The following is a 25,657-nucleotide window of genomic DNA, read 5'->3' as shown; positions in this document are numbered from 1 at the left end:
TCATCTTTTACTAAATCTAATACCTTAATAACTGAACAAAGTGCTTATTTCAACTGTATATTTAAAACTACATCTTCCACAGGCTGATAGAATTTAAAGAACCTTAAGATCCACAAACTGCACCTCAAAATATTAAGGGAAATAGCTTATATTGACCTGATGGCTTAGTTTTTTCTGTTCACTTTAAGGTATGATTTCAAACAGTAATATTGTCTTACACAAAGTTGTTTTCCCTCAACTGAGTCAAAAAGCGAGACTTTGGTTTGCTGTTTCTGGCGTGAACAATTTGTTAAAGTTTATGATTAGGTCAGTTTGAGGGGAACCACTAATGGTTAATCAATGAGTAGTCGTATAAGCATTGGCACATCTCTTTTCCATGGAGATCCCTCATTCAGAGTCTATTAACTTTGACTCTTTTGCACACAGATTACATGTTAAAGTTTCTGATTATGTCAGTTTAAGCCAGCCCTGCATCTTCAATCATGGTTCATTTGATTTTTAATGTTTTGCATAGTTTACATTCTAAAAGTTTGGTGTTTTAGATTCAACATTTTCCTTGTACATTCGTTCTGTCAAAACTAATACAGGTGAGAAATATCTCTGTGTCAACAGTTTTTATTAACTATATGACCTTGACCTTTGACTTAGTCAAATGAAAATCAAAAGGTGTAGTCCTCTCAGTATGTAAGGCAATACATCCAAGACAGGTTGCAATGAAATATGTAATATTTGATTCAGCATCCAGAAGCCACTTTAATAACTTTGACCTTGACCTTTGACATTTTGACCTCAAAATCGGAAGGGATATTCTTCTTATTATAGACCACTTATCCAAGCAATGTTGGAATTCAATATACTGTACTTGTTTTATCATCTGGAAACCACTTTTAAGCACAATTGTGATCTATATATATAACTATGACCTTGATCTATATTAATAGATTAATAAGGATCTTCCTCTCATTAAATTTGACCGTATTGCCATGTAATGTTGCAATCGAATATAAAGTATTTGGGTCAATATCCCTAATGTGCCTCAAATTGAGGGACTCAAAAGTAGTGCATTTACAAATAAATGGGGAATGTGTCCATGGGACACAGATGATGCCCCTGCTTGCATATAATGTTATAAAGGGATATAACTCAAGAACTGTGAAAGTGACGCTACCCAAATTTGTACTTGATCTGAGTTTTGTGGTAATAAGCATTGTGTATACGTTTCATAACATTTGGTTGAGGCAAACTAAAGTAAGAGAACGGAAACGAAAAATTCAGCAATTTTTCCATTTGTAGAGGGGCATAACTCTAGAACAGAAAAAGTGACACCACCAAAATTGGAACTTGATCTGTGTTTTGTGGTTATAAGCATTGTGTATAAGTTTCATAACATTTGGTTGAGGCAAACTAAAGTTAAAGAACGGAAACGAAAAATTCAGCAATTTTTCCAATTATAAAGGGCATAACTCTAGAACGGTAAAAGTGACGCCACCCAAATTCAAACTTGATCTGTGTTTTGTGGTAATAAGCATTGTGTATAAGTTTCATAATATTTGGTTAACTAAAGTTAGAGAACAGAAACCAACTTTGGGACGTACCCTACGGACGGACGTATGTACTGACGTACAGACGAACAAGGGTAAAACTTAATGCCCCCTCCGCTTCAGTGGAAGCATTTAAATCTCTGTGCAGTGATATTGGAAATGTTTCACTTTTTAACAAGTGATTAGGCTTAACCATTTGTGCTGATTTGGCCTACCTGAAATGAATTGTGCATCTTTACCCATTTGAGCTAGCTTCCTGAAACTGACTGACAGAGGGACAGGACAGATGGATGGATGGATGGATAGACTGACTGACTGACTGACTGACTGACTGACTGACTGACTGACTGACAATAATGTAAAAGAGAGGCAAAAGATACCAAAGGGACATTCAAACTCATAAGTTGAAAATAAAGTTGTCATGGATGGATACCCCATATCCTTTGTTTTTCCATGGCAACACCATGGCAAAAAAAGAAAAAGACCAACAGACAAACAATAGTACATAAAACACAACATAGAAAACTAAAGACTGAGCAACACAATCCTCACAAAATTTGGGGTAATCTCAGGTGCTCCAGAAGGGTAAGCAGATCCTGCCCCACATGTGACACCCGTCGCGTTACTCCTATAAAATACGTTGATAAGTTATATAAAGTGATTAGACATCACGCAAATAGCGGATTGGTTAATTGACTCTTATCTAACCCGAAGACATCACAAAAAAATATATAACCCCTACTAACTTGTAGCTTGGGGTATAAAATAAAGAGGATGGTAGAGTACCAGTTAAATTAGTTTATTCCTGTCACATGCTTCTTGTAGATATTGTGCTGATATTTAGTATTTAATTGTGTAAATGTACAATTAAAGAATGTAACATTGTCAATCAAATGGATCTTGCCAGTGAGAAAATAAATATTCTAATTACATGAATTAAAATAAACAGGTTCTTTGATTTATTAATAGTAAAGTTTCAGATAATAAATTTTACAAGAAACTGCTCTCTTTCCAACTTTAGTAGTCATATGAATGAAATGTTTTGTTCCTGTAAAAAGTTTTCTCATCTTTTTCTTTTCTTTGCAACAGTTTTCTGTTTTTTATGTCGTTTAATGGGTCGAGTTTGTCTCATCTTCCTGTCCCTGTCTGCTTCCCATTTAAGTTGCTTAATATCTGAAACATGACAATAAAAAGTAGTGAAAACTTGTTTCACTGAGCCTTGCATAAACTGTAAACCTGTCTGAACTGAACCATTCTATCATTTAACATTCCTCTGTGTCAACTGGAAAACACATTCAGTCCAGAAAGGGTTAGGTTCAGACTGATTTCAATGTATTAATTACATCTGCCAGATAAGATTTACTTAAGTATGTGACTGAACAGAAATACAGATATACCTTATTATCTGTCTTATTACATGGTAAACTTTTTATAGGCATATATACATCTAATTGTCTTGGTTGTAATTCTTAAAAAAATACTAGATGAAACTTAAGCTGATTTAAAACCAGCAAAGAACTGAATATTTAAACAAAATATTGTTAACATTCAACATAGAAAATGATTTTTCTGCAAAAGATTAATTGATAATTGAAGTGGATTTCAATATCCAAAGATACTTACGAGCATTGTCTTTATTTGACACAGCATCAGTACCTATCATCAAACCGCCTTTCAAATCTGTATTATCATCCATTAAATGAGAAAACTGAAAGAGAATTATAAATAAAATCAAAGAAATGCATCACAAAATTTCTGATTGTTTGAATTTCTTTTGGGTCAAAATATTTGTTGTCCTGTTCAGCAAATATATCATAGATTCTAATATGACATTCTTCTTTAGCTTTTGAAACAAAGCCATGTTCTAATTACAATAAAACATGGGCTGCACGTGATTGACATCACAATTGAAATTGCAACGTCATTTGTAATTTGAACAACACCGGAGATCAAAATAGACATTTGTGTTGGTGTTGCTCGCTTGGAAATTAAATAAAATCATTCTAAAAGTAAGTTCAAATGTATCTGTTCATTTTTTAATCGTTAAACTGTTGATTTTCTATAACGATTTTGGTTCATCAAATCAAAATGGCTGCCTTTCAAACGTGTATTACAGGTCCGCTTCGTAATACAAAAGTTCTAAATTTTCCTATCAGAATCGAAATAATTCTATCATGCCATGCTCTATGCTCATTTTAACATGGATAGGCATTATATTTGTCAATATTTTACACCTCGCTAACGCTCAGAATAAAGATATCAACAAATATAATGCCTACCCATGTTAAAATGAGCATAGAGCATGGCATGAAAGAATTATTTCTTAAATGCATTTTTCTTGAGAATGTCCTTTATAATTTGAGTTTCCTTGGCAAACTTACTAGCATTGTTAAAGTGGATGACATAACATTTGTAATGTTTCAAATATTCTTATCAAGTCTTACATTAAAGTTTGTTATTTAAAATTTTATTCTCTCTGTTTTACAAAGGAATTTTATCTTACCTCTTCTGCTGCAGCAAATAAACCACCATCATCTTTCCTGAAAATTCAGAATATATATCAACATGTAAAAATGTCATCATATACTTCTATGGATCAACCTCTTTATGACAAAAGATGAAAAAGCCTATATATTATGACACATGATTTTTCATGTTTCGTTCATTTACAATTTAGTGGCACATTAAAAAAAAAATTTTCAAGGAGAGTTATGTATTGAATTCTTTTGTGGAGAATGCATGGAAAATCAGCAAAACTTCATACTGAAGACGAAGGCCATTTAAAGGGAATTCCTTTGAATGTGATATTATAATCATAATTTACAGTAATGTGGATACCTTCCTTCAAATTATTGATTTTTACTACAAATAAATTCTGAAATAATCATGTACCGGTAGTAGTATATGACTGTGGATTCATCATTATTCTTAGAACAAAATTTTTGTGGATTTCATGGTTATACATGAACCTCAATTGAAATGTTCAACGAAGAACAAATTTTGTATACCTGTAAGCCTTTTTGGAGACTTAGGAAATAAAAAATTCAAACATCCATGAAAATACATTTTTTCTCGATCAACAAAATTGGTATGCACCAATAACAAAGTACCTTTATACTTGACTTTTATACTAATGTATGCCATGTACATGTTTGACTTTTTGTTTTTCAACATTTTTTTGTTCATGCTTGTCTATGCTAAGGATCTAAAAGAAGATTAGTTCTGTTAAAAACAGTGTAAGCCTCTTAAAATAAAGTATTGTTGTTGTGCTATCTGTAACTTTTTTTATTTCATTAGTACAGAATACCAAAGTCAAACAGAAATAACTTGTCATCAAAATAATACATCATATTTTTATAAGTCAGCAATTTTATTCCAATTCGTCTGGATACTAGTTAATATATCTGTTTCGAGACGATAATAAAAACACCAGATTTTAAAAGAAAAATGCTTTGATAATTTCCAATATGAAAATGAGGTGTTTAAAAATCTAAATCTTTCATTTAAAAATTATTTCAGCAGTATTGTGATTTGAAAATATCACTGCTCTTATTAAACAGATGACCACTTTATCCAATCAAACCTCAGAAAAAGTTTCACATACTTTTTCTTTTTGGGTGAAGATTTGTCATCTTTCTTTTGTTTCTTTTTCTTCTTCCCTTCACTTGGACCTGTCAGTTCATCTAAAAAGAAAATAATAAACATTTGTAAAAATATGTTAAAACTTCATTAAAAATCTTCTTTCCTACATTTTGTCATTTATTAATCCTGACTGATATACCAGAACTTCATTTCTAATTAATTTTTCAGTACATAAAAAACTTTGTGTTATTATAGTAATATCAGTAAAAAACTGTAAGCAGAGCTCACAAATTCATAGTCAGTGCTTCCCACTCATTGGTTTATGTATGGCTATAGTCATTTTCAATGAAATCCAGTCAATGATTAAAGAAGATGTATGGATACAAAGTACAGATAGACCCCCCCCCCCAACCCCCAACCCGCCAAATACTCTCAAAAACGATCAATATGCACACGAGACAAGTATGAAAATATTGGAAGGATTTTAAATATTTTATATTGTACAGCAATAAATGATTGTTCATATTTTTTTTAATATTCTAATGAGATAACTTTTAAGTAAGAAAAAGATATTAAGCAAAAAAAACAGTAAACATTTAATAGTCCTTTTGTCTCTGTGGGATAGTTGTCTCATCTGCAATCATACCACATTTCTTTTTTTTATACTAAATTATTAAGCAGGCTAAAACAAATATGTTTTGTCTGTGTTTAGATTTACTATGATAACAGCACACTTATTTAAGTTTTTTCACGTCTAGGATCAAAATCTTTCTCAACAAGAATAATTATCTAAGACTTTATGCCCATAGGATACATAATTTTGGCATATTTAGCATACAATGATGATTTTACCTTGAAATTAATTTTTTTCGAATGTAAAATAACCCAATTAAGTTAAATAACTGAAAAAAGTAATACCAAAAAAAAGAAAATTACTTTCAGATATAGCATAAATAACTACGGTAGACATCATTGAGATGGGAGCCATCTCTGTGGGCCCCGCTGTAAATAACGTGTGGTAAAAAATTTGTATGGATAAGCTGATATGAAGCACTTTTTTAAGTTATTACATAGTCTCGTTATGTGCTGAGAGTGATTTTATTCTATGTTTTTTAGTTAAAAGTGTTATATTTGGCAATTAAAGTAAACTGATAAATATCTGAACTTACTTTCAAAGTATAATAGTGATATGACTGCATGGTGTGAATTCATTGTTGACCACTAGGTGACTTCTAGATATATGGGTTGATGTTTGAATAATGTTATGTTTAAGGTCTGCTCAATAGCTATATGTCACATATTTTTAGAATTATGCCTTCAATACATTATGACACACTCTCTGGTGTTGGTTAATATACATGTCAAGTATTAAATATGAAATCATAACCGTTCTCAAGATATAGAGCCGACACAATTTGTTAGGGACGGACAGACGGACCTTTGACCTAGGAAGTTGTTCATACATTATGACACACCCTCTAGTGTTGGATAATATACATGTCAAGTATAAACTTTGAAATCATAACGGTTCTCAAGATATAGAGCGGACATGATCTGTACCATAGGACATGGGGTTGTCAACTGAAACCAAAATTTTTTACCTTGAGCTTTGACCTAGGAAGTTGTACAAACATTATGACACACCCTCTGATGTTGGTTAATATACATGTCAAGTATAAAGTATGAAATTATAACGGTTCTCTAGGTATAGAGCGGACACAATTTTTTACGGACGGACAGACTGATCAATATAGGGTGACTCGCCACTAGGCGGGGCCCTAATTAAACTTGCTTACCATCATCAGAAAATTCAATGTTTTCTTCATCAATCATATCTTCATCATACTCTTTAAAGGCATTTGCAAAATCTTCATCTCCCTCAAAATCTACTTCCTCATCTGAAAAGTCTTCTTCATCTTCTTCTTCTTCTTCATCATCAGAATCATCATCTACATCTTCAGCTATTTTCTTTTTCATTTTCTTCCTCACTTCACTGTTCAAGCAAATATGATTTGAAATAATAAAAAAAAACAACAACACTGGTACATAAATAAAGATATTAAACTTGCATCAGTGTATTGGTTTTTTTCTTAAAAGTTTTAAAGTTTAACCAATTAGACCACTGTAACAGTAAAATCGTCTTAACTGGAATTTCAAACAAACGGAGAAACAACAGTAAATATCCATGAGATAGCTTCCCAAAATACACAATCAAACAAATAAATACAATAGTTGATAACTTTCTTTTTTAACGTCTTATTGTTTACCTTGCAAAATCATAATCATCTTCATCAAAATGACCAGGTTCTAGATTCTTCTCATAATCATCTGAAATAATTAATCCAATCAATAAAACAATGGATAAAGTATAGATAAAAAAAAATATAAGCTTAAGCGAAAATTTTCAATGACCCGATTTCCTGGAACACTGAATATCTTACCTCCAAAACACCTCTAGAAATATAATATCATTGGTTAAGAGCAAACATGTGAGAACTGTGTATATTTAATATTAGGTCAGCAGGCATATTTTGTCTTAAGTACACTGTCAGTGAGCATGGTTTATTTTAAATACACAGTTAGTAAAAGAGTTACATTCCTTTAAAAAAAAAAAAAACGGTGTTGTTCTTAAATTTACATACATTGTAAACATACATAATTAAAAAATTTTCATGCTTTTAGACAAAAAAAATGTCGTAGAGACACTAATGTTGTGTTAAAATTGTGATATCAGGTTGTACAACTACGTCTAAATTCCCCATACTAAGATAGTCTGTAAGATAAATTCATTATACAGTGTGCTTGTGACCTAATATGATATATACTGGGGTCTGTAAATTCCATATTGGCTCGAGCTTCAAATTATCAAATCGTTTCTTCTTGTAGTTTCAGAGAAGATTTTTGAAAATTGGCCATTTAAAATCAATGAATGCCTTAAAGGACCATTTTTGCCATCTGATTGGAACCAAATGAGGATAGTTTATAGGGGGTCCTTTTATACATCATTAGTTCCAAGTAAATTTCATACTGGCCTAATGGTTCAGTATAGAAGATGAAAATGTGATTTTCCATACAGTTTCAATAGGAAGTATGTGCAACCAATGCCATCTGATCTACAGTGAAGGAGGACAAGTTTGTAGAGGTCACCCAATCACCAATCCTATAAAATTTTAAAACAGTTAGCCTAATGATTTCGGAGAAAAAGATTTATGAAATAGCCCAATCAGATTCAAAGATTGCCTCTGGTGGCCATGTTTGTTTTTAGTTGAAGACCTTCTACATTGTATATGTGTCAATATTCATAATTCCTGTCAATTTTGGTTCAAATTGGCCATGCAGTTTTAGAGAAAATGATGAAAATGTGATTTCTCGTGTCAAAAGGAACTTTTTCTAATCCATAAAAAAATTAGCTTTAGGTTGTTCAATGTATCATATTAGGGTGTTAAAAAAAAAGTTGGATATAATTAATTCCTTCACCAAATTGTTTTCAACTTACCTAAATATGCATCAAATTCACCATCACTAACACTTTCAGTTTCACTCATGTTTTCATCTTCATCCTTCTTATTCCTGGCTGCCTTCTGTGAAAAGTACCTGAATTACACATATAAAAAACAATCACACTTAGATTTATCTACATTTTTAAAGATTACCTCCCCTTCTGTACAACACTGACCAAAAAGAAATCCCCCCAAATTATGATTAACTGTTAATAAAAGTAGTATGAGTTTATTATAAGCTGTTAAAATCAAGCAACTTTCAATGGAAGAGCTAAATTTTACAATGAATGGAATCATTCATGACATGCTCTATTGTGATAAAGATTGTGGCCTCCATGTTAAATGTGTGTGGCTGCCAAACTATTTCAAATAAAGAAATTTATGCCTCTACTACTTCAAGTGTTAATCCTTCCATGTACTGTTTCCCTGTCCCTTTTCCTAGTGTACAGTGTATCCCTGTCCCTTTTCCTAGTGTACAGTGTTTCCCTGTCCCTTTTCCTAGTATACAGTGTTTCCCTGTCCCTTTTCCTAGTGTACAGTGTTTACCTGTCCCTTTTCCTAGTATACAGCGTTTACCTGTAGTAGAACAACTCCTCTGCTGGTATATTATCCTCTGCGTTCTCCAGATATTTCTCACTGTTCACTGGTATACTCTTTATGCCTTTAGCAGACAATTTGTTGTGTTTTGTTACAGTCATGGAAGTTTGAGGTACTAAAATATATAACGTATACACTCTTAAAATAATATGGTGTGTGGTAAAAGAAAATATTATGAATAACAGCAAATATTATTCTATTCTGTCACATTGAATTGTCAAAAGACAGTAATCAGAAACTCTATTACTGTGTTTGCTATATTTGCTTTGTATCATTTTTGTAAAAACATATTTTCAGTCTCTTTAATTTATAGTTTTTGCACTGGACTTCAAGGAGCCTTCTTAATCTGTACCTATGCTGGAATTAAATGTCCATTAATGTGGTGAGCTTTAGATATTTGTTTGTTTTTATCCCATGTATAATAACCCCAAAAATTAAACATAACAAATAACTTACGAGCATCTCTTTTCTTTGGATTTTTATAAACAAATCTGTCAAGGAATCTGATAGTTGTGAAATCTTCTAATGGGTTACCAGTATATGTGACAGGTTCTCCCTGTAATATATATCAAATTTGGTAGTAGTGACATAATTCAAACAAAAACATCCATAACCCAAAGCCTTAACTGTATTACAATATAAATGTTCAGATACTAATACCATCATAATCGTTTACCTTAAAACTGTAATGGAGCAGGTTCGTTAAGGCCCTTAAATGGCCCCTATTTCTAGCTAAAATTTCAAATTAGGATTTATTGACAAATATTACAATGAATTTTAGTTTAAACATTGACTAAAAAAAATTATACCGTTTTAGTTGAAAATTTACGTATTAATTCTTTTTAAGACGTCACAAATAGCACACATACATTGATTTTCCACAATAGTTAAAGAGAACAAGTGAATTTTCATTAGTTTTTTGGAATGGAAACAGAGCGCACGCATCGTCAAGAAAGATCTTTATACAATTTGTTTACATTTTTCATAACTGATTTGAATATTTAGCTTGTGAAAGCCTGCGCTCTATGTTTCTTAGGCCTTAAGTTAATAGAAATCTAGACAATTTTGTCAATTTTCATCAAATTGTTGTAAATATTAAGGCTTTCTCAGAAAAGCTACACAAAAAAAGTTCTATTTCACTTTTTTGTGTGTCTTTTCATCCACTTGAAATTTTTTTTATCTTTAAACAATGGACTTTATATTACTGGACAAATATGACCCTTACTGAACTAACTCCTTTGAAAATTATACTTGTGCATTTACGATTCATAAGTAATACAAAATTCCAAAATGCCAAATTCTAATAATTGAACTTGGGTATATCTATAATTAAAACATTAGAATCAATAAAAATGTGAGTTTTGACATAAACCCAGTCAAACTTTTTCGCTTTAGTAATATTATTCATATCTAAAGTCAAAGTGCTTTAGTCAACAGAATTCAAGAAGGGAGATAAACTGTAAATTGCTAATATCATTAGAAAATAGATTATACATTTAGTTACCTTGATTAAGTTAGATGCAAACAATGATACAGTCGGATGAAAGTGATTCTTTAACTGCTTCAGTTCCCAGATACACTCGTTTTCAGCATTACAGTATAGTGGGTTTCTATGGTGGGGATCGTAATGACTGGTTTTATCTGCAAGAAAGTTTGCAAATTGATTTGTAGTCATTCTTTTTTTTCAACAATAAGAGTCCTGTTAAGAAATTAAATGATTAACAAAACTGAGCTCACAAATGTGTATCTCCAGCTCCCCCTCCTTTGACATAAGTATGGCCAATTATCTCTTGTGTATCTCCAGCTCCCTCCATTGACATAAGTATGGCCAATTATCTATGTTTTACAAGAAACTCTTAAATACATTTGAAAACAAAAATCTGTGTCCATAGGACATCATGCCATGCTTACACAATATTTCTATATTCAGCAAACTGTGAAATCATGGTCAAAACCCTTATATGGCATATAACTTAAAAAGTTCACATCATGATGAACATTTGTACTAAGATTCAAGTTGATGTAATAACTTCATGGTAAATTGCTTTGACCAAAAACTTAAACCTAATACAGGATGGATAGATACAGACCAGAAAAAAGTATGCCCCTACTATCATTAGTGAGGCAAAAACTGGAGGTTCAAAATGCTATTAGTACCTCAAAATTCTCTGAAGGTTTTACTGAAATACAATCACTATTCAAAATGGAGTAGTGGATACAAAGTGCAGTAATTCAAACACATTTTTTTCCAATCTTTTCTAGAGTTTTGTGTCATTCTCATCTACCATCAACCATCTTTTTTCCAAATAATCTTACTTTTATCATTAGATTTATGATCCCATGATGATGGATTCTGTTTAACTGTTGTATGTGACTGCTTTTCCTTGGTCCCACTGTCACTGTCAGGATTAGGTAGATCTGTAAAGTGTTCATCTTCATCATCATCAGATTCCTAAAAGAAATGTAAGAATATGGGGTTTTCAAATCTAAAAGACTATGTGTACTTTCAATCTACTGGTACATAGTGAAAAAAATATTTGTTGTGATTGGTTGAATATCCATTCACTTTAAAGTTTTATCACACAATTTTGACATATGCTATTTGGAGAACATACTTATCATACTGTAGATTCTGAACTATGTTAAGAATTTTATCTATTCTGAGTTTAAATTTCTTGACATAGTTTATAACATAAGAACAAACATCAGTGTATTTTATTTTATATTTTGTCTGCTCATGACTAAGTTTTGAATTTTAACTCTAATATTTGAATTCCCACATTGTAATTTGCTTCCTTTTTATATAAAACATGTAGAACCTGGTCTAAAGCTATTACTTACATTTATATTAAAATGTGGTTTGTTTTATAATTATTGATTAAAAACTAGCTAGCAGAAAATACTCTACCTCAGACATATGCTTGCCAACAATAACGGCTGGTTTTAATTTGACAAGTTCTCCTAACAATACTAGAGCCCCACATACAAACTGGGCAGGCTGAGAGGAACATATTTGTAATAGTCTCTTTATAAAAGCCTAAAAATAAAGAAAAAATATCAAAAAATATTATGTGTAAATTCAAAACTTCATGGGTTATATACTTATTGACAAAAAAGATCAATACAACTGTAAGCATGTATTTGGCATTAATTCTAACTAAACCCTAATAAATATGTAGAAGGTCACTTAGTATCTAAAAACTGATCTTGGACTGTAACCTTTAACCATAAAGATGAAACTATGATAAACTGTATTTCGAAGCAGTAACCAAAATTTAAAGCATAGATAAAATAAAAAAGATAAGGCCAATTTACGTTAAATTACATGTGTACATTTTCAATGTTTGGCTTTGTTTAAGTGAATTATTTAATTTGAAAAAAAAAGAGATATTATAAATACAAAACACCAGTAGTCGGTTTCACAAAAAAACTTATGACTAAGATTGATCGTAAGTATACTGAATTCTTCATGACATACAATCAATCTTAGTCAGAAGTTTTTTGTGAAACCAACTCCAGCTAACTTTACCTTTGTTCTCCTATCAACTGTATCCTTTTTAATACTTTTAAACAGCAAGTTAAGAAACATGGATTGTTTTGATGAAGACTTTAAGTTTGGATCAGACATCTTCTTATACAATGCTGTGTAATATCTATCAGATACTGTTTCACTGAAAAATATCATTATTAACATATTACACGAATAAAAAAAAAACTAGGGAATACATCAATAAGGCAAAAACACAAAAACACAATAAAACTAAACATGGAGTCCAAACCCATGACAGAGCAAAACCAAAGACTTTAAAAAATAAATGTGGATAGTGTCCCCATGTGGACACAGATGATGCCCCTGCTTGCATATCATATAGTTATAAAGGGACATAACTGAAGAACAGTAAAAGTGACGCTACCCAAATTTGAATTTGATCTGAGTTTTGTGGTAATAAGCATTGTGTGTAAGTCTCATAACATTTGGTTGAGGCTAACTTAAGTAGATAACAGAAACCAAAAATTCAGCAATTTTTCTATTTGTAAAAACGCATAACTCTAGAACGGTTGTGTATAAGTTTTATAAAATTTGGTTGAGACAAACTAAAGTTAGAGAACAGAAACGAAAAATTCAGCAATTTTTATGTTTATAAATGGACATAACTCAAGAATGGTAAAATGTCGCCACCAAATTTCGTACTTAATCTGTATTATGTAGTAATAAGCATTGTGTATAAGTTTCATAACATTTGGTTGAGGCAAACTAAAGTTAGAAAACGGAAACAAAAAATTTGTACTTGATCTTAGTTTTGTGGTAATGAATATTGTGTATAGGTTTCATAATGTTAGGAAGGGGCAAACTAAAGTTACAGAATGGAAACTAAAATTTTTGCAATCTTTCAATTTATAAAGGGGCATAACTCAATAACGGTTAAAGTGACACTACCCAAATTCAACTTGATCTGTATTTTATCAGTGGAAGTCAAAATTTAACATTGCATTATATAAAGCATTGATAGTAGCTGATTCAACTATAATCATGGACAAAGGAAGATAACTCCAATTTTAAAAATAACTTGATATTTAGAAGAAAATAAAAAATTTGCAATTTTTCCATTTATAAAGGGGCATAACTCTAGAACGGTTAGAGTGACGGCACCAAAATTCAAAATAGATCTGTGTTTTGTGGTAATAAGCATTGTGTACAAGTTTCATAACATTTGGTTGAGGCAAACTTAAGTTAGAGAACGGAAACTAAAAGTTTTGCAATTTTTCCATTTATAAAGGGGCATAACTCTAGAACGGTTTAAGTGACACCACCAAAATTCAAACTTGATCTGTGTTTTGTGGTTATAAGCATTGTGTATAAGTTTCATAATATTTGGTTGAGGCAAAACTAAGTTAGAGAACGGAAACTAAACATTTTGCAATTTTTCCATTTATAAAGGGGCATAACTCTAGAACGGTTTAAGTGACGCCACCAAAATTCAAACTTGATCTGTGTTTTGTGGTTATAAGCATTGTGTATAAGTTTCATAACATTTGGTTGAGGCAATCTTAAGTTAGAGAACGGAAACTAAACATTTTGCAATTTTTCCATTTATAAAGGGGCATAACTCTAGAACGGTTAAAGTGACGCCACCAAAATTCAAACTTGATCTGTGTTTTGTGGTAATAAGCATTGTGTATAAGTTTCATAACATTTGGTTGAGGCAAACTGAAGTTAGAGAACGGAAACCAATTTCGGGACGTACGGACGGATGAACGTACAGACGGACAAGGGTAAAACTTAATGCCCCCACCGCTACGGCTGGGGCATAAAAAACAAGCTGAGCTTCTGTACTGTTGTTTGTCTTTACATCATATTTTGTTTTTAGCCATGGCATTGTCAGTTTGTTTTTGACTTATGAGTTTTGATATCTTTCGCCTCTCTTTTAAAGTGAAAGTTTTAATTAATCTTATCATAGAATTTTTGCAAAAACATCTCAACAATTTCTGAGTTTACAGTAAGCATGTAACATCAACAAATACAGATGATGCCTCAATTTGATTTTCTAGCATCCCCTTAAATTTCAAATATAACTATAACACCATTTTTGTGGAATGAGGAAAGAAAAAATGTAGAGTTTGTAGTTTAACAAATTTTTCATGCAAGCTTCTAGGATATTTGCATTTGGCTTAACCCCAAAATTAATTTGGTCACCTTTACCCATCAAATCCATTTAAAATTAGTACCCCACAAATAATTATGAATGACAGCATTTATAATTGTCTTCTCCACACACTGAAAACATTGTACTCACCTTGAATCCATAACTTGATACAGTAACATTAAAGCCTGCAGACTGGTGTTAAAGTTGACCACATGGACAAGCTTGTAAATGTTATGCAACTGTTCACTTAAATATTCTGGATCAACTGTTAATAAAAATCAAAATACAACTAATGGGTAATATCTAAGTTCAGCATGCCTGAATTGCTTAATTCTTAATAATAAATGTAAAATAAATTAGCATATGATAAATATCATTTTTATTGTTTTCTATTAATAATAGTAATAAAGTTATGAACATATTATGAAAGATGTCTTGGAGTCTTATGTTATCTCAAAGATTCAATGCAACTTGCCATTTTTACTATTGACAGAAGCAAGGATAAAACTGTTCCTACAGGTAGATGACCAAAAAATTATGACCATTTGACCAATTAAGACCTGCCATACTATAAATTGTAGGCATTTTCTAAAAGCAAAAAAGATGGCAATGAGTTTAATAGTTGTGGTTGACAACCCCTATTGTTTCGTATCTTATCTTGTGACTTTAGTTAAGATGAAGTATGCATACAATATCAGATTTTAGTTTACCTGCAGCATAAGGATATGATCTATTAACACCTGTTAGCAATGCACTCATCATCTTACTGTCTACTTCCCCCTTCTTTACAAATGACTGAAAATACAAATCATTGTATTAGTGCAGTTTGTCTTCACATATAAAGATGAAGAAACTAGCATAAAATTCAACTAACAAAATCAAACATTTACAGAGTGACCCCCCAAAAAAAAAGATAACAACAGTAGCATAGTTTCAACAACAGTTTAGCCAAATGAGGATAAAGTCAGTCATGATTCTGGCTGGGTGTTGACACTTTCACCTGATCCCAAATTTTATATTTGTAATCATGGGAAGCTAATCCAGGCTTGCCATACAAGATCAATTTCTGGCACTTTTTCAGGACTTATCAAATAAGAAATTTCATAGTCTACATTCAACGTCCCCATTTAAAAAATGCAGCTACCAAGGGCTTATACTAGGATAATATGATACAAGCATTTCATGATGATCTTATCAAATGGTGATAACTGCACTTAAGGGAGATAAATCCTATCATAAGTCAACAAAACACTTTGATACCATTGTGCAGTTCAACTCATCTAATGAAAACGGACTAAAAACTTCCAAGCAGATGACATTTCATGTTTTGGCTGCTCAATATTTTTTGAGGAATTCAGTTGTTGAATTTAAATAAAATTTTTAAATTTTTAAATTGAATAGTAATGTCTTTTATAAAGATTATCACAAAATTAAACAATAAAAGTATTGTTGTGCACCCTTTTTAAATGATTCCCTTCATATGAGTCCAAAAGCTGATAAGCACATAGAAAATAAAATAAGTATCCTTCAATTTTTTTTTTCAGGCACAGTGACAAAAACTTATAAGAAAGTTTTCCTGAACATCTTCAGCTAAATACAAGTTACAACAATAAACTTTTCATATCTTACCTTGAAAAATGAGAAATAAACAGTTACAAGCTTGGCAGCCAACAGTTTGTCTTCTTTAGATAACATTAGCTGATTCAAAAAACAAACGCTGTAGTACCTAAATATAAAAAATAAAATACCACTTTGTGCTTTCTCTGTTCATATAAAGACATTTAAACAATTTCAAAATCTTGTTAAACTTTTAAAAAGACTGCTTCATGATCTTAATTAAACAATATGTAATAAAATTTGTCCTATTATAGGTTTGATTGAAAAGGCTATATTGCAACATGAGCCCTTTCCTGATGCTTTTAAAGAAAAAAACTTCACTTTTTTAATTGGACAAAAAGACATTATTTAAGATAATACTACTAAACCTTTAAGTTTTTATTTTATTTATAAATGTGATAATATAGATAAATGTACATATTTCTTCTTTTTTTGAGGAGATATAAAAAGGCTACTCTTTTTTGCCCCTTCAATTCAAACATCAAAAGTTATATAAATCTATGAAACAACATGCTTCTGATGTTCAGAAGACATTACTCTGTCAGATATCATCAGTACTATTTCAATTTCATCTAATATACAATTTCTCACATTTAATCGAAAAGCTATAAAAACAGCCAACACTTTTAATAAGCAAAAGAAAAAGACTTTTCCCAAAAAAAATATTTTGCTATGAGATTGATTGTACATAGATTTGATGCAGGTAATATATCTTTTACGATGCATTTGTGTAATTTCTTCATTTAACAGAACTTATTTTCATGCTATGCCTGTTTAACCAATAAATAGAATGCTTTCAACAAAGATAGTCATGCTTTATTGAACTACAATTCAACACTTAATTAAAAAACTTGAAGAATTTTTGTAAAATGTTCACTATTAGGACTAATTTGGTCCAGAAACTCCTTTCGTTTTTGTGTCATTGTCTTAAATTGATTTTCATCTGGGTATTTGTAAAAGCTAATTATACAAAAACTATTTTTTCCTGAAATTTCAATATAAAGTATTTGATCACTTACTGTGCCTTTGATGATATATTAGGTCTGTACAACAGTCTCTCTACTTCATCAACTACCACACTCTTCATGTTGGGGTGTTTCTCCACTAAATAGTACAAATGTGTTGTTGTCAAAATCACCATGATAAAAAAAATCTGTATTTAAACATTTGATTTTCTTAAGCAATTTTCCAAAAGAACAAATATTTGTATGTGTTAGTGTTATTTTTTATTCTATTATGATGTTCTTCAAACACTTTGAGTACACACCCGTGGTAAAATATAAATATATTGTATATCAGCTGATCAGCAACATCATGATTTGTTTGGGCTGTTCCGATCATACTCCCACATCATATACTTTTTTATGAATGAGCTAACCGACGTTAATCGAAGTAAATGACGCCATTGAACGATGACGTAAGAATATAAGCATTTTACAGGAAAATGCACGGTTGTGATACTGAAAGTCTCAAAAGAAGGAAACATAAACAAATGATGATAAAATTTGTTAAAAGCTAGTGGTAAAATATTTTGAATAAAGGGCCAAACCGTGGTAAAATCAGTATAAATTCAAGCACCCATGAATTATTTCTTAAACAACTCACATATTACTAAATGAAGTTTGTTTACAATTTACGACTATATTTTATTTTAACTTTTGAGATTGTCACCAAACCTTCAGTGGTAAAATACATTTTTTCAACAATGACAAACCAAATTCTTTTGAAAAATTGCAAAAAATATTTAAATTAAATTCCTATACTGAATTTTGACATTTGAAAAAATAGAAAATTTCTAAATATATATATCTTTTTAATCAAACAAGATATTTAATAATTCAAATAGGAGTTTTGTATATAATTCTTTTTTATCAATATCATATTAAATGCATATTCCTATCACTGCACACTATTGCTTCAGACAAATGTAAATCTGCAATCACTGCAATATATACAGTGTGTTTTCTCATTTTAACTTCATGGTAAATGCACAAGGACAGGAGGGGTGGTCATTTCAACCATATAAGACAATACAAAAATCAAATAATATGACAATTTGACCAAGCCATTTCAGTAAGTAAAATGTAAAATATATGATGAATTTATGATTAAACTTGCTCAGTACAAATTAAAGGAGAAACTATAAATTTTTGAATTTTCTGTCTCAAAATAAATTCTAAATAAAGTTTTGGTCTGAGCAGTATCTCTAACTTTCACTGTTCAAAATACTTTTGATTACCCTTTTTTCATTTCCAAAATCGCACAGTAGTAGTTTGTATACTTAAAATAATTTTTTTAAACCTACCCAATCTCCTTAATAAGTATGCAGTCTTTGAAGCCAGTTTATAATTAGGATCACCCACTTTATTTACTAGCAAGTTCAGCAGAACCTGAAATAGAAAAGAGTAAAAAATCATTTGTTATTCTCAGTTAATAGTTTTTATATTTATCAAAAATTATTGTCTCCCCTCTTTCAATCATGAGTGATGAATTAGGCTATTCTTTTTTGGACCATTTAGCTTGTACATGTATATAGATTTCATGTATTTGTACATTTTCTATTTTCCATTAATTTGGCTCTTAGTGTACATGATAAAGTTTTAAAGAAGAGTTCTGCTAATGCAGAAGATTCTTATGTTCACATATGCTTTTTGTAAAAACAAATTTTGTCATTAGAACATAGAAGCACCAACACAGAAGACCCATATAGTTCAAATTACAATGTTATATACTTACAATTTTCCATCAAAGTTTGGTTTATAGAAGTTATGTTATGTCAAAACATTTAACATTATTGTACTAACATTTAACATTATCGTACTAACATTTAACAAATTACCAGGCAAACAAAGATTGTTAAGTTTCATACTTACTTTTTCCTGCTCTGGTTTTCCTACCAACAGGTCAAATATTATCACTAAAAACAAACAGAGATATTTCAATGAGAGTTTAAATCCCTTGTTAGAAAATTATCTGAATATTTTCCAGATATTTCAAGCTAAATGTTTACTACATTTACTGAATTGCAGAGCAAACAAGAATGTGTCCATAGTACATGGATGCCCCACTCGCACTATCATTTTCTATGTTCAGTGGAAAGTGAAATTAGGGTCAAAACTCTAATTAGACATTAAAATTAGAAAGATCATATAATAGGGAACATGTGTACTAAGCTTCAAGTTGATTGGACTTCAACTTCAACAAAAACTGCCTTGACCATAAACTTTAACCTGAAACGGGACAGACGGACGGACAAACGAATGGACACACAGACTGAAAAACAAAATGCACATCTACTAAAAATAAGTTGTGAAGTAATTGCATGGTCAGCATAATCTTAAATGTACCCCATGTTATTCAAGAACATGTGCTGTTAAGTTTGAAACTGGTATTATATGTGTGTATATGAATTATTATATAAACAGAGTTTTTCCTACCTAGAGCCTTTTGCTTTGTTGGTAATAGTGTATCATGTGACATCAACTGAAAGAAGAAATGAAAGAGAATGCAAATTTTATGTTTATTGACTTTAAAAATAGAAATATGTATAAAATATCTGTGTGATTGTTTGTTTCTTTCTCCCCAAAACATTGTGACTATCAGAAGCATTTCCTGTATGGTATCGAAGGACTTCTAACCCCCATTCATAATTTTTATATAAAATTCTAATAAGGGGGTACCGTTTAAGTTGCTTTCTCATTTATATCAATCCAATACCTGTAACTTGTATTATAATCCTTTTAAATGTTCCAGAATAAAAATGGCTGTAATTTTTTAGAAGGTCTTAGAAAAGCCTGTTTGATTGCAACATTTTTGAATTTGTCCTATGACAATCAAAATAATCACCAGCTACTAGTTTGGTTTAGATCTTAATAAGAACAACATAATGGGTTTCAATTTACAAAAAAAGTCTGTTTAAAGTAAGTAGTATTACAGCGGTAGTTTGATTATTCTACCTGTATAAATTTACAGTAGTGGTTTATCAATATTTTATCACCATTTGTCCATTACAACTGGATATCACATGTTCTTGTGAACAAAAAAGAATCAAATGAAATATATATACATGTATCTGTGCACTAAGTCATATAATATGACGGAGGTAGACGTTCATTAGGCTTTAATACTTTATGTTCACAATTACCTCTATTGCATTGACAAATTTAGCATAATGCTCTTTAAGTTTGGCTTCAAAGTACCACACCAACAAGTATTTGTCTATGGTGTCTTTGTTTCCGCCTGACAGTTCTCCTAAACTGGATAATGGATTCTGAAATAGAAGTGTATATTGAAATATGTAATTCTGATCATTTCGTTGAATTGTTAATTTTGTTTTATACTGTATTCACTAACTCTTAGGTAAATTTAGAAAGTGGTGCAAAACTGGTAATAACAAGTACATTAATAATTCAATAATGCTAGTACTGCCGTAAATTGAACATCTAGCATACTTTCCCTGCTAAAATAAGCTTATTTCAATAAGATCAAATTGATATACAAATCTTTTCTGCCAAAAGGACATTCTATTAAATAGAAATCACACCAATCTTTATTCTATCTGAACGAGCATGTTTTCTTGTCAGTATCTTTAACTACACAATTAACGTACATGATGACATAAAGTTTTAGGAAAAAATAAATTAAGTGTCGAGGAATAGTATTAGCAATTCTTTACAGAAAACTGTAGGGATTTAGTCTCAGGTTTATAGAACAATTATAGATAATGAATAATGAAATAAAGATTCTGAAAATCCCCTAATTAAAGGACATAAAACTCAGCTCAATTCAACATATGTGTAGCAAAAGTGAACCAAACACCTCTTTTTTATTTCATCTATCATTATACATCTATTACCTGATCAAATGTATGTAACTTCCTATCGTTTGGTAGCAGATATGTAATAAACAGCTCTTTTGTGGTATCTGAAAAATAAAGAAAAGAATGCAGAGCTCACATCTCCAGTATAAAGAAGAATAAACTTAAAGTTACTTTTCAGTAGTTTAAAGTTGATATCAATATATTAACTTAAATATGAATTAAAGATGATAAATGAGTAAATGTCAATGTGACAGCAATTCAACAAAGAATTGAATAAAAACTTCAACAGATTACCATGTCAATGATGTAAACCCCACATCTCATTTTATTATATCCACTCTCAAATTGGCAAATCAGGTTCCTTACTCAAAAATTTATGCCACTTACTTCATAGAATTTATTTAGAAACAGAAATTTATAGCATATTTCCTCTTTAATCAGAATTTAGTTATAATTGAATTTTAACTGAAAAGTCCTTGAATATGTTAATAAATTATCCCTTTGCACTTTTCACTCGAGACAGTGTCTTTGCATTTATATTGAAGCCATGCAACATTGAACTCATAATGTATTCCCCTTATTTATTCATCATTTCTGAAAAAAAGAAAAGAAAAGAGATATCACTTGCAAAATTCTTATGAATAACTGAAGAGTGAAGATATCTCAATATCTACTGGCATAAAACCAGTTTGGCCATCATGTATTGTTTTTGGAAAGGACAAACTGCCAAACAAGGTTAATCTTATATGCCAAGGTTACTGAATGGCAGAGGCATAAAAAAAACAACATAAAAATTAAAAATTATTCAATTCTTAATCACCTCTGTAAAGGAAATTTTTTGTGATGGAGAAAGTTTAATACCTGCAGCCATCATGCATTCTCTCTTTCCTTTTTTCTTTGTCATGTTTATCAATGATTCTAAACTTGTCAAATTCTGTATAGGTGACTCCTGAACCAACAATGTAAGAGCTGCTATTTTATCTCCCAGAGTTCCAGATGACAAAACTGTTTTAATCCATCCTACATCTGACTTTTTACTGGCTTCCCGTTCTACAAGACAAAATGATAACTTCAAACTATTATTCATATTAATACTTTGATAAATCTGTTTGGGTCCTTTTTGGTCATATAGATTCTTATCCTATGTATCCCTTGCTTTCAAAGGTTTAGGTTTCAGCGTTCTTGATGAAAGATAATATAGAAAAAACGATTAGGACGCACTAAATTATAAAGTTTTAATTTCATTAATTCATTAATCAAATGTGTTAACTTTTTAAATCTTCAAATTTGGAGATCTCTCTATGAAGAAAATATTTAAGTGGTTATTTGCTATATATCAGAATACCTAGGCTCTCCGTCATAAAACTGAACTCAGTACTCAAGAGTACAAAATGTCTGCTCGAAACACCAAATCCAGTATTTTGATTGGTTGATTTCTGAGTCTGAGTACCGTAATTGTACTCTAAAGTTTTAAGACCGAAAGTCCTGATTTCTTCTTTTAAAATTAAAGCTTAATTTTTCAGTAACATCTTAATTTAATTTAAAATATAATCAACATACAAATGAATCAAATTATTGAAGAATTATTCAGCTTATAAGGTACCTTAGGAACCATTTATAATGTATACATATATTGTTTTCACAAAAAGACTTTTTGGGACCATAGTGGTTCTAAAATCAACGTGTATTTGAAAATTTCTTGAAATTGCAGGATTAAATTTTTAATTCATGTACTTCAATAAAACATGTATATTTTGTTAATAATTCAATAACTTCCTAAGCTACACAGCAATGACTTCACAGTAAAATCCGTAAAATGAGAAAATTAACAAAATTAAAACGATTTGGTAAAATACATAGCCTTTAATCATGGTACTAATTTGAAAGCTAGGATTTACTGTAAATACTTACGTTTGTTATAAACTGCTACTTCATCTTGTAATAACTTGGAAGCAAAGTTCTCCATCTGTTGTTCTAACTCTCGACTATGGTCTTGTTTCATCATAACTTTATCCTCAGGTGCCTGTAACCATAAGTTTAAATTGTATTAATAATTTAAACTGGCATTATTTATCAAATCTTTTCCTTAGGATTCTCCCCACCAACTACTATAAAAGTTTCCAATCACATCATCCTTTTCATGAGGTCTGTTTGGAACAATCAAAAGTTTAATTTGATTTAAATGTTGGTTTGAATTTTAAGCTTCTAGGGGTCCAATTGTTCATCAAAACTGTTAACAGAGAATGAAAGATTAATTTTGTGACCTTTATTAACAAGGCTATGAAGCAATTCAATGCTTTATCTATCAATGGTAATTCAAGGTGCTCTTCCTACTCGAAATCATACAGTTATTTACTTTTTCTTGTTTTAAGTGCCAGTCTTTGTAAGATTCAGGCAATTTAGGAGAATTTCAAAACCCGCCGACCTTAACATCCTATTTTGAAGTTACCCATATCCTGAGTAAGCAATGGTAGGTCTTTTGTTTCTGTGTGTCTAGTAATTCGAGAAATATCAAAATAACTTTTGGTTAGAATGATATCAAATTATGGAGATATCTCTCCTTAATCGTTAATTTCTAGAGCATTTTCAACCAAATTATATCTTGAAATAACAGAACCGGAAAAGGAAACGAATGTTATATTCTTAGCACTATTATACATTCTGATCTTTAAATAATGCAAAGTAAGCGGGTTTTTATTTGTCATGTTTTCACCACTGCGTGATTCTTAGGCAAATATTTCAGTATTGCTCAGATGAAACAGCTTACTAACCTTTGCCTTATATTTAAGTAATTTTGGTCTTAACATCTAAAAAATTATAAAATATCTCTTAAAAATATAACACTTGCACAACAAAATTGGTTGACACTTACATAAGAAGGGCAGTAATTATTAGTAATGATTTGCTATGGGTACATGTATGAACAAAAAGAGATGCGGGGTAAGCATCATGAGAAAGCAAAAACAGACATGCTTTTATTTGAGCAGGTATCAACTGTAATTTACATACCTGAATATCAATCCAGTTTTGTCCAGATTTTACCACTAAGTACTGCCTAGGTTTGTAATTTTTTATGTGTGCAGACATATCAAAGGTGACTCTAGCAGTGGTACTCGACACTTCATCATGCTGGATTTTCTCCTTTTTCTTCTTTTTAGTTGGTTTTTCTGGTTTAACTTCTTCTTCTTCTGGTTTCATAACTAACAGTTTTTTCTTCTTTTCTTTTTTTCTGGAAGCCATGTCATATTGATATATTTCTTTCATTGAGAAAACTTTATAGTTTTATTAAACAATGGGTTAACTGAGAATCATCATAGGGTGGCAAAAATATACTGGTTCTTGTAAATTGTAGTACATGTACATACGAATACAGGGAAATGGACAATGGCAGAAAACCTTGAACAAATAAATTAAAGTCCCAATTTTTAAGATTCCTTCATCTATGGCTGTTGTTGGAAGAATGCAACTTTCCAACTATTTGCCATGTACAATACCATGCCTGCAACTAGTGTGCATGATCTGCTTACCCTTTCAGATCACCTGTGTTTACTGCAAGTTTTTGCTTGGGTTTGTTCTATTCAAAGTTTAGTATAGTGTTTTGTGTAGTGTAGTTTGTCTGTCTGTCTTTTGATTATGGTGATGTCTTTTTTAACCTTAAGTTATGTTTTTGATTGCCTGATTGGTACCTTCTCTGTTTATCTCCAGAGGGCGACAACATGCAACCTGTCTACACTTGGGGACTTAAAAAGTTAAGATTTTGATGTTTTTATGAGACATGTGTTCCATTATATAGCATGGATCGGTAAAGTCCCTCTATAATTTGATAACAGATTCCAAGTTTAGACAGGTTTTCAATAAACACAGGGTTTGAGTTATACATGTTTCTCTGTAATATCTTAGTTTTATTTAGCAGAAAAAATAATTCAAGAATGTATATCCTTTTCTCTTCAGACAACTTAATTTAGTTTCAGGTCTTTTGACTTGCTTAGATTTTTTTTTTGACAAATGAAGTTTCTAATAACAATCAAAGCACTGTAAGCGCTATAGGCAGTTAATCAAAAATATGATGAAAACTGTGGCAGTGTTGCTTAAATTGTCATAGCTTGTTTTATCTCATTTTTCAGATTTGTTTTTTGTCATGTGCTGTACTGATTTTCACTATCCTACACATTTTTCTCTAACAATATAACATTTGTTTTCAAACGTTTATTATTCATTTTTAAATTACTTTAAAATATGTATCCTTTCGATGATTGAAAGTCTGTGAAGATGTATGTACACTGTCCCAGGTAAAAGGGGGGGAGGGGGGGTTGGCGCCAGTAAACATGTTTAACCCTGCCAGCTTACGTGTGTGTC

General features: G+C 30.9%; 2 protein-coding genes across 2 annotated transcripts in view; one reads left to right on the top strand and one right to left on the bottom strand.

Annotated features, from left to right (window-relative positions):
• LOC127698851 (apoptosis-resistant E3 ubiquitin protein ligase 1-like) overlaps positions 1-25,657 on the top strand; it is a 232,153-nt gene that overhangs the window by 173,972 nt on the left and 32,524 nt on the right. The window lies entirely within an intron of this gene.
• LOC127698852 (CCAAT/enhancer-binding protein zeta-like) overlaps positions 2,478-25,657 on the bottom strand; it is a 44,193-nt gene continuing 21,013 nt past the window's right edge. Inside the window, exons 4-28 of the mRNA XM_052202547.1 lie at positions 24,311-24,530; positions 23,213-23,324; positions 22,163-22,351; positions 21,338-21,405; positions 20,627-20,752; positions 19,920-19,965; positions 19,356-19,399; positions 18,788-18,872; positions 17,502-17,586; positions 16,495-16,591; positions 15,576-15,660; positions 15,016-15,130; positions 12,750-12,891; positions 12,129-12,257; positions 11,537-11,672; positions 10,725-10,861; positions 9,677-9,776; positions 9,200-9,335; positions 8,620-8,717; positions 7,391-7,451; positions 6,920-7,116; positions 5,146-5,224; positions 4,045-4,081; positions 3,165-3,249; positions 2,478-2,714 (exon numbers count right to left, since the gene is read on the bottom strand). Of these exons, the coding sequence (XP_052058507.1) occupies positions 2,605-2,714; positions 3,165-3,249; positions 4,045-4,081; positions 5,146-5,224; positions 6,920-7,116; positions 7,391-7,451; positions 8,620-8,717; positions 9,200-9,335; positions 9,677-9,776; positions 10,725-10,861; positions 11,537-11,672; positions 12,129-12,257; positions 12,750-12,891; positions 15,016-15,130; positions 15,576-15,660; positions 16,495-16,591; positions 17,502-17,586; positions 18,788-18,872; positions 19,356-19,399; positions 19,920-19,965; positions 20,627-20,752; positions 21,338-21,405; positions 22,163-22,351; positions 23,213-23,324; positions 24,311-24,530 (2,719 nt within the window). The 3' untranslated portion in view covers positions 2,478-2,604. The remainder of the gene's footprint in view (positions 2,715-3,164; positions 3,250-4,044; positions 4,082-5,145; positions 5,225-6,919; positions 7,117-7,390; positions 7,452-8,619; positions 8,718-9,199; positions 9,336-9,676; positions 9,777-10,724; positions 10,862-11,536; positions 11,673-12,128; positions 12,258-12,749; positions 12,892-15,015; positions 15,131-15,575; positions 15,661-16,494; positions 16,592-17,501; positions 17,587-18,787; positions 18,873-19,355; positions 19,400-19,919; positions 19,966-20,626; positions 20,753-21,337; positions 21,406-22,162; positions 22,352-23,212; positions 23,325-24,310; positions 24,531-25,657) is intronic.

The sequence above is a fragment of the Mytilus californianus genome, unplaced genomic scaffold (assembly GCF_021869535.1).
Source record: "Mytilus californianus isolate M0D057914Y unplaced genomic scaffold, xbMytCali1.0.p SCAF_4, whole genome shotgun sequence".
Taxonomy (NCBI): Eukaryota; Metazoa; Mollusca; class Bivalvia; order Mytilida; family Mytilidae; genus Mytilus; species Mytilus californianus.
This window is presented reverse-complemented; position numbering and strand designations above follow the sequence as displayed.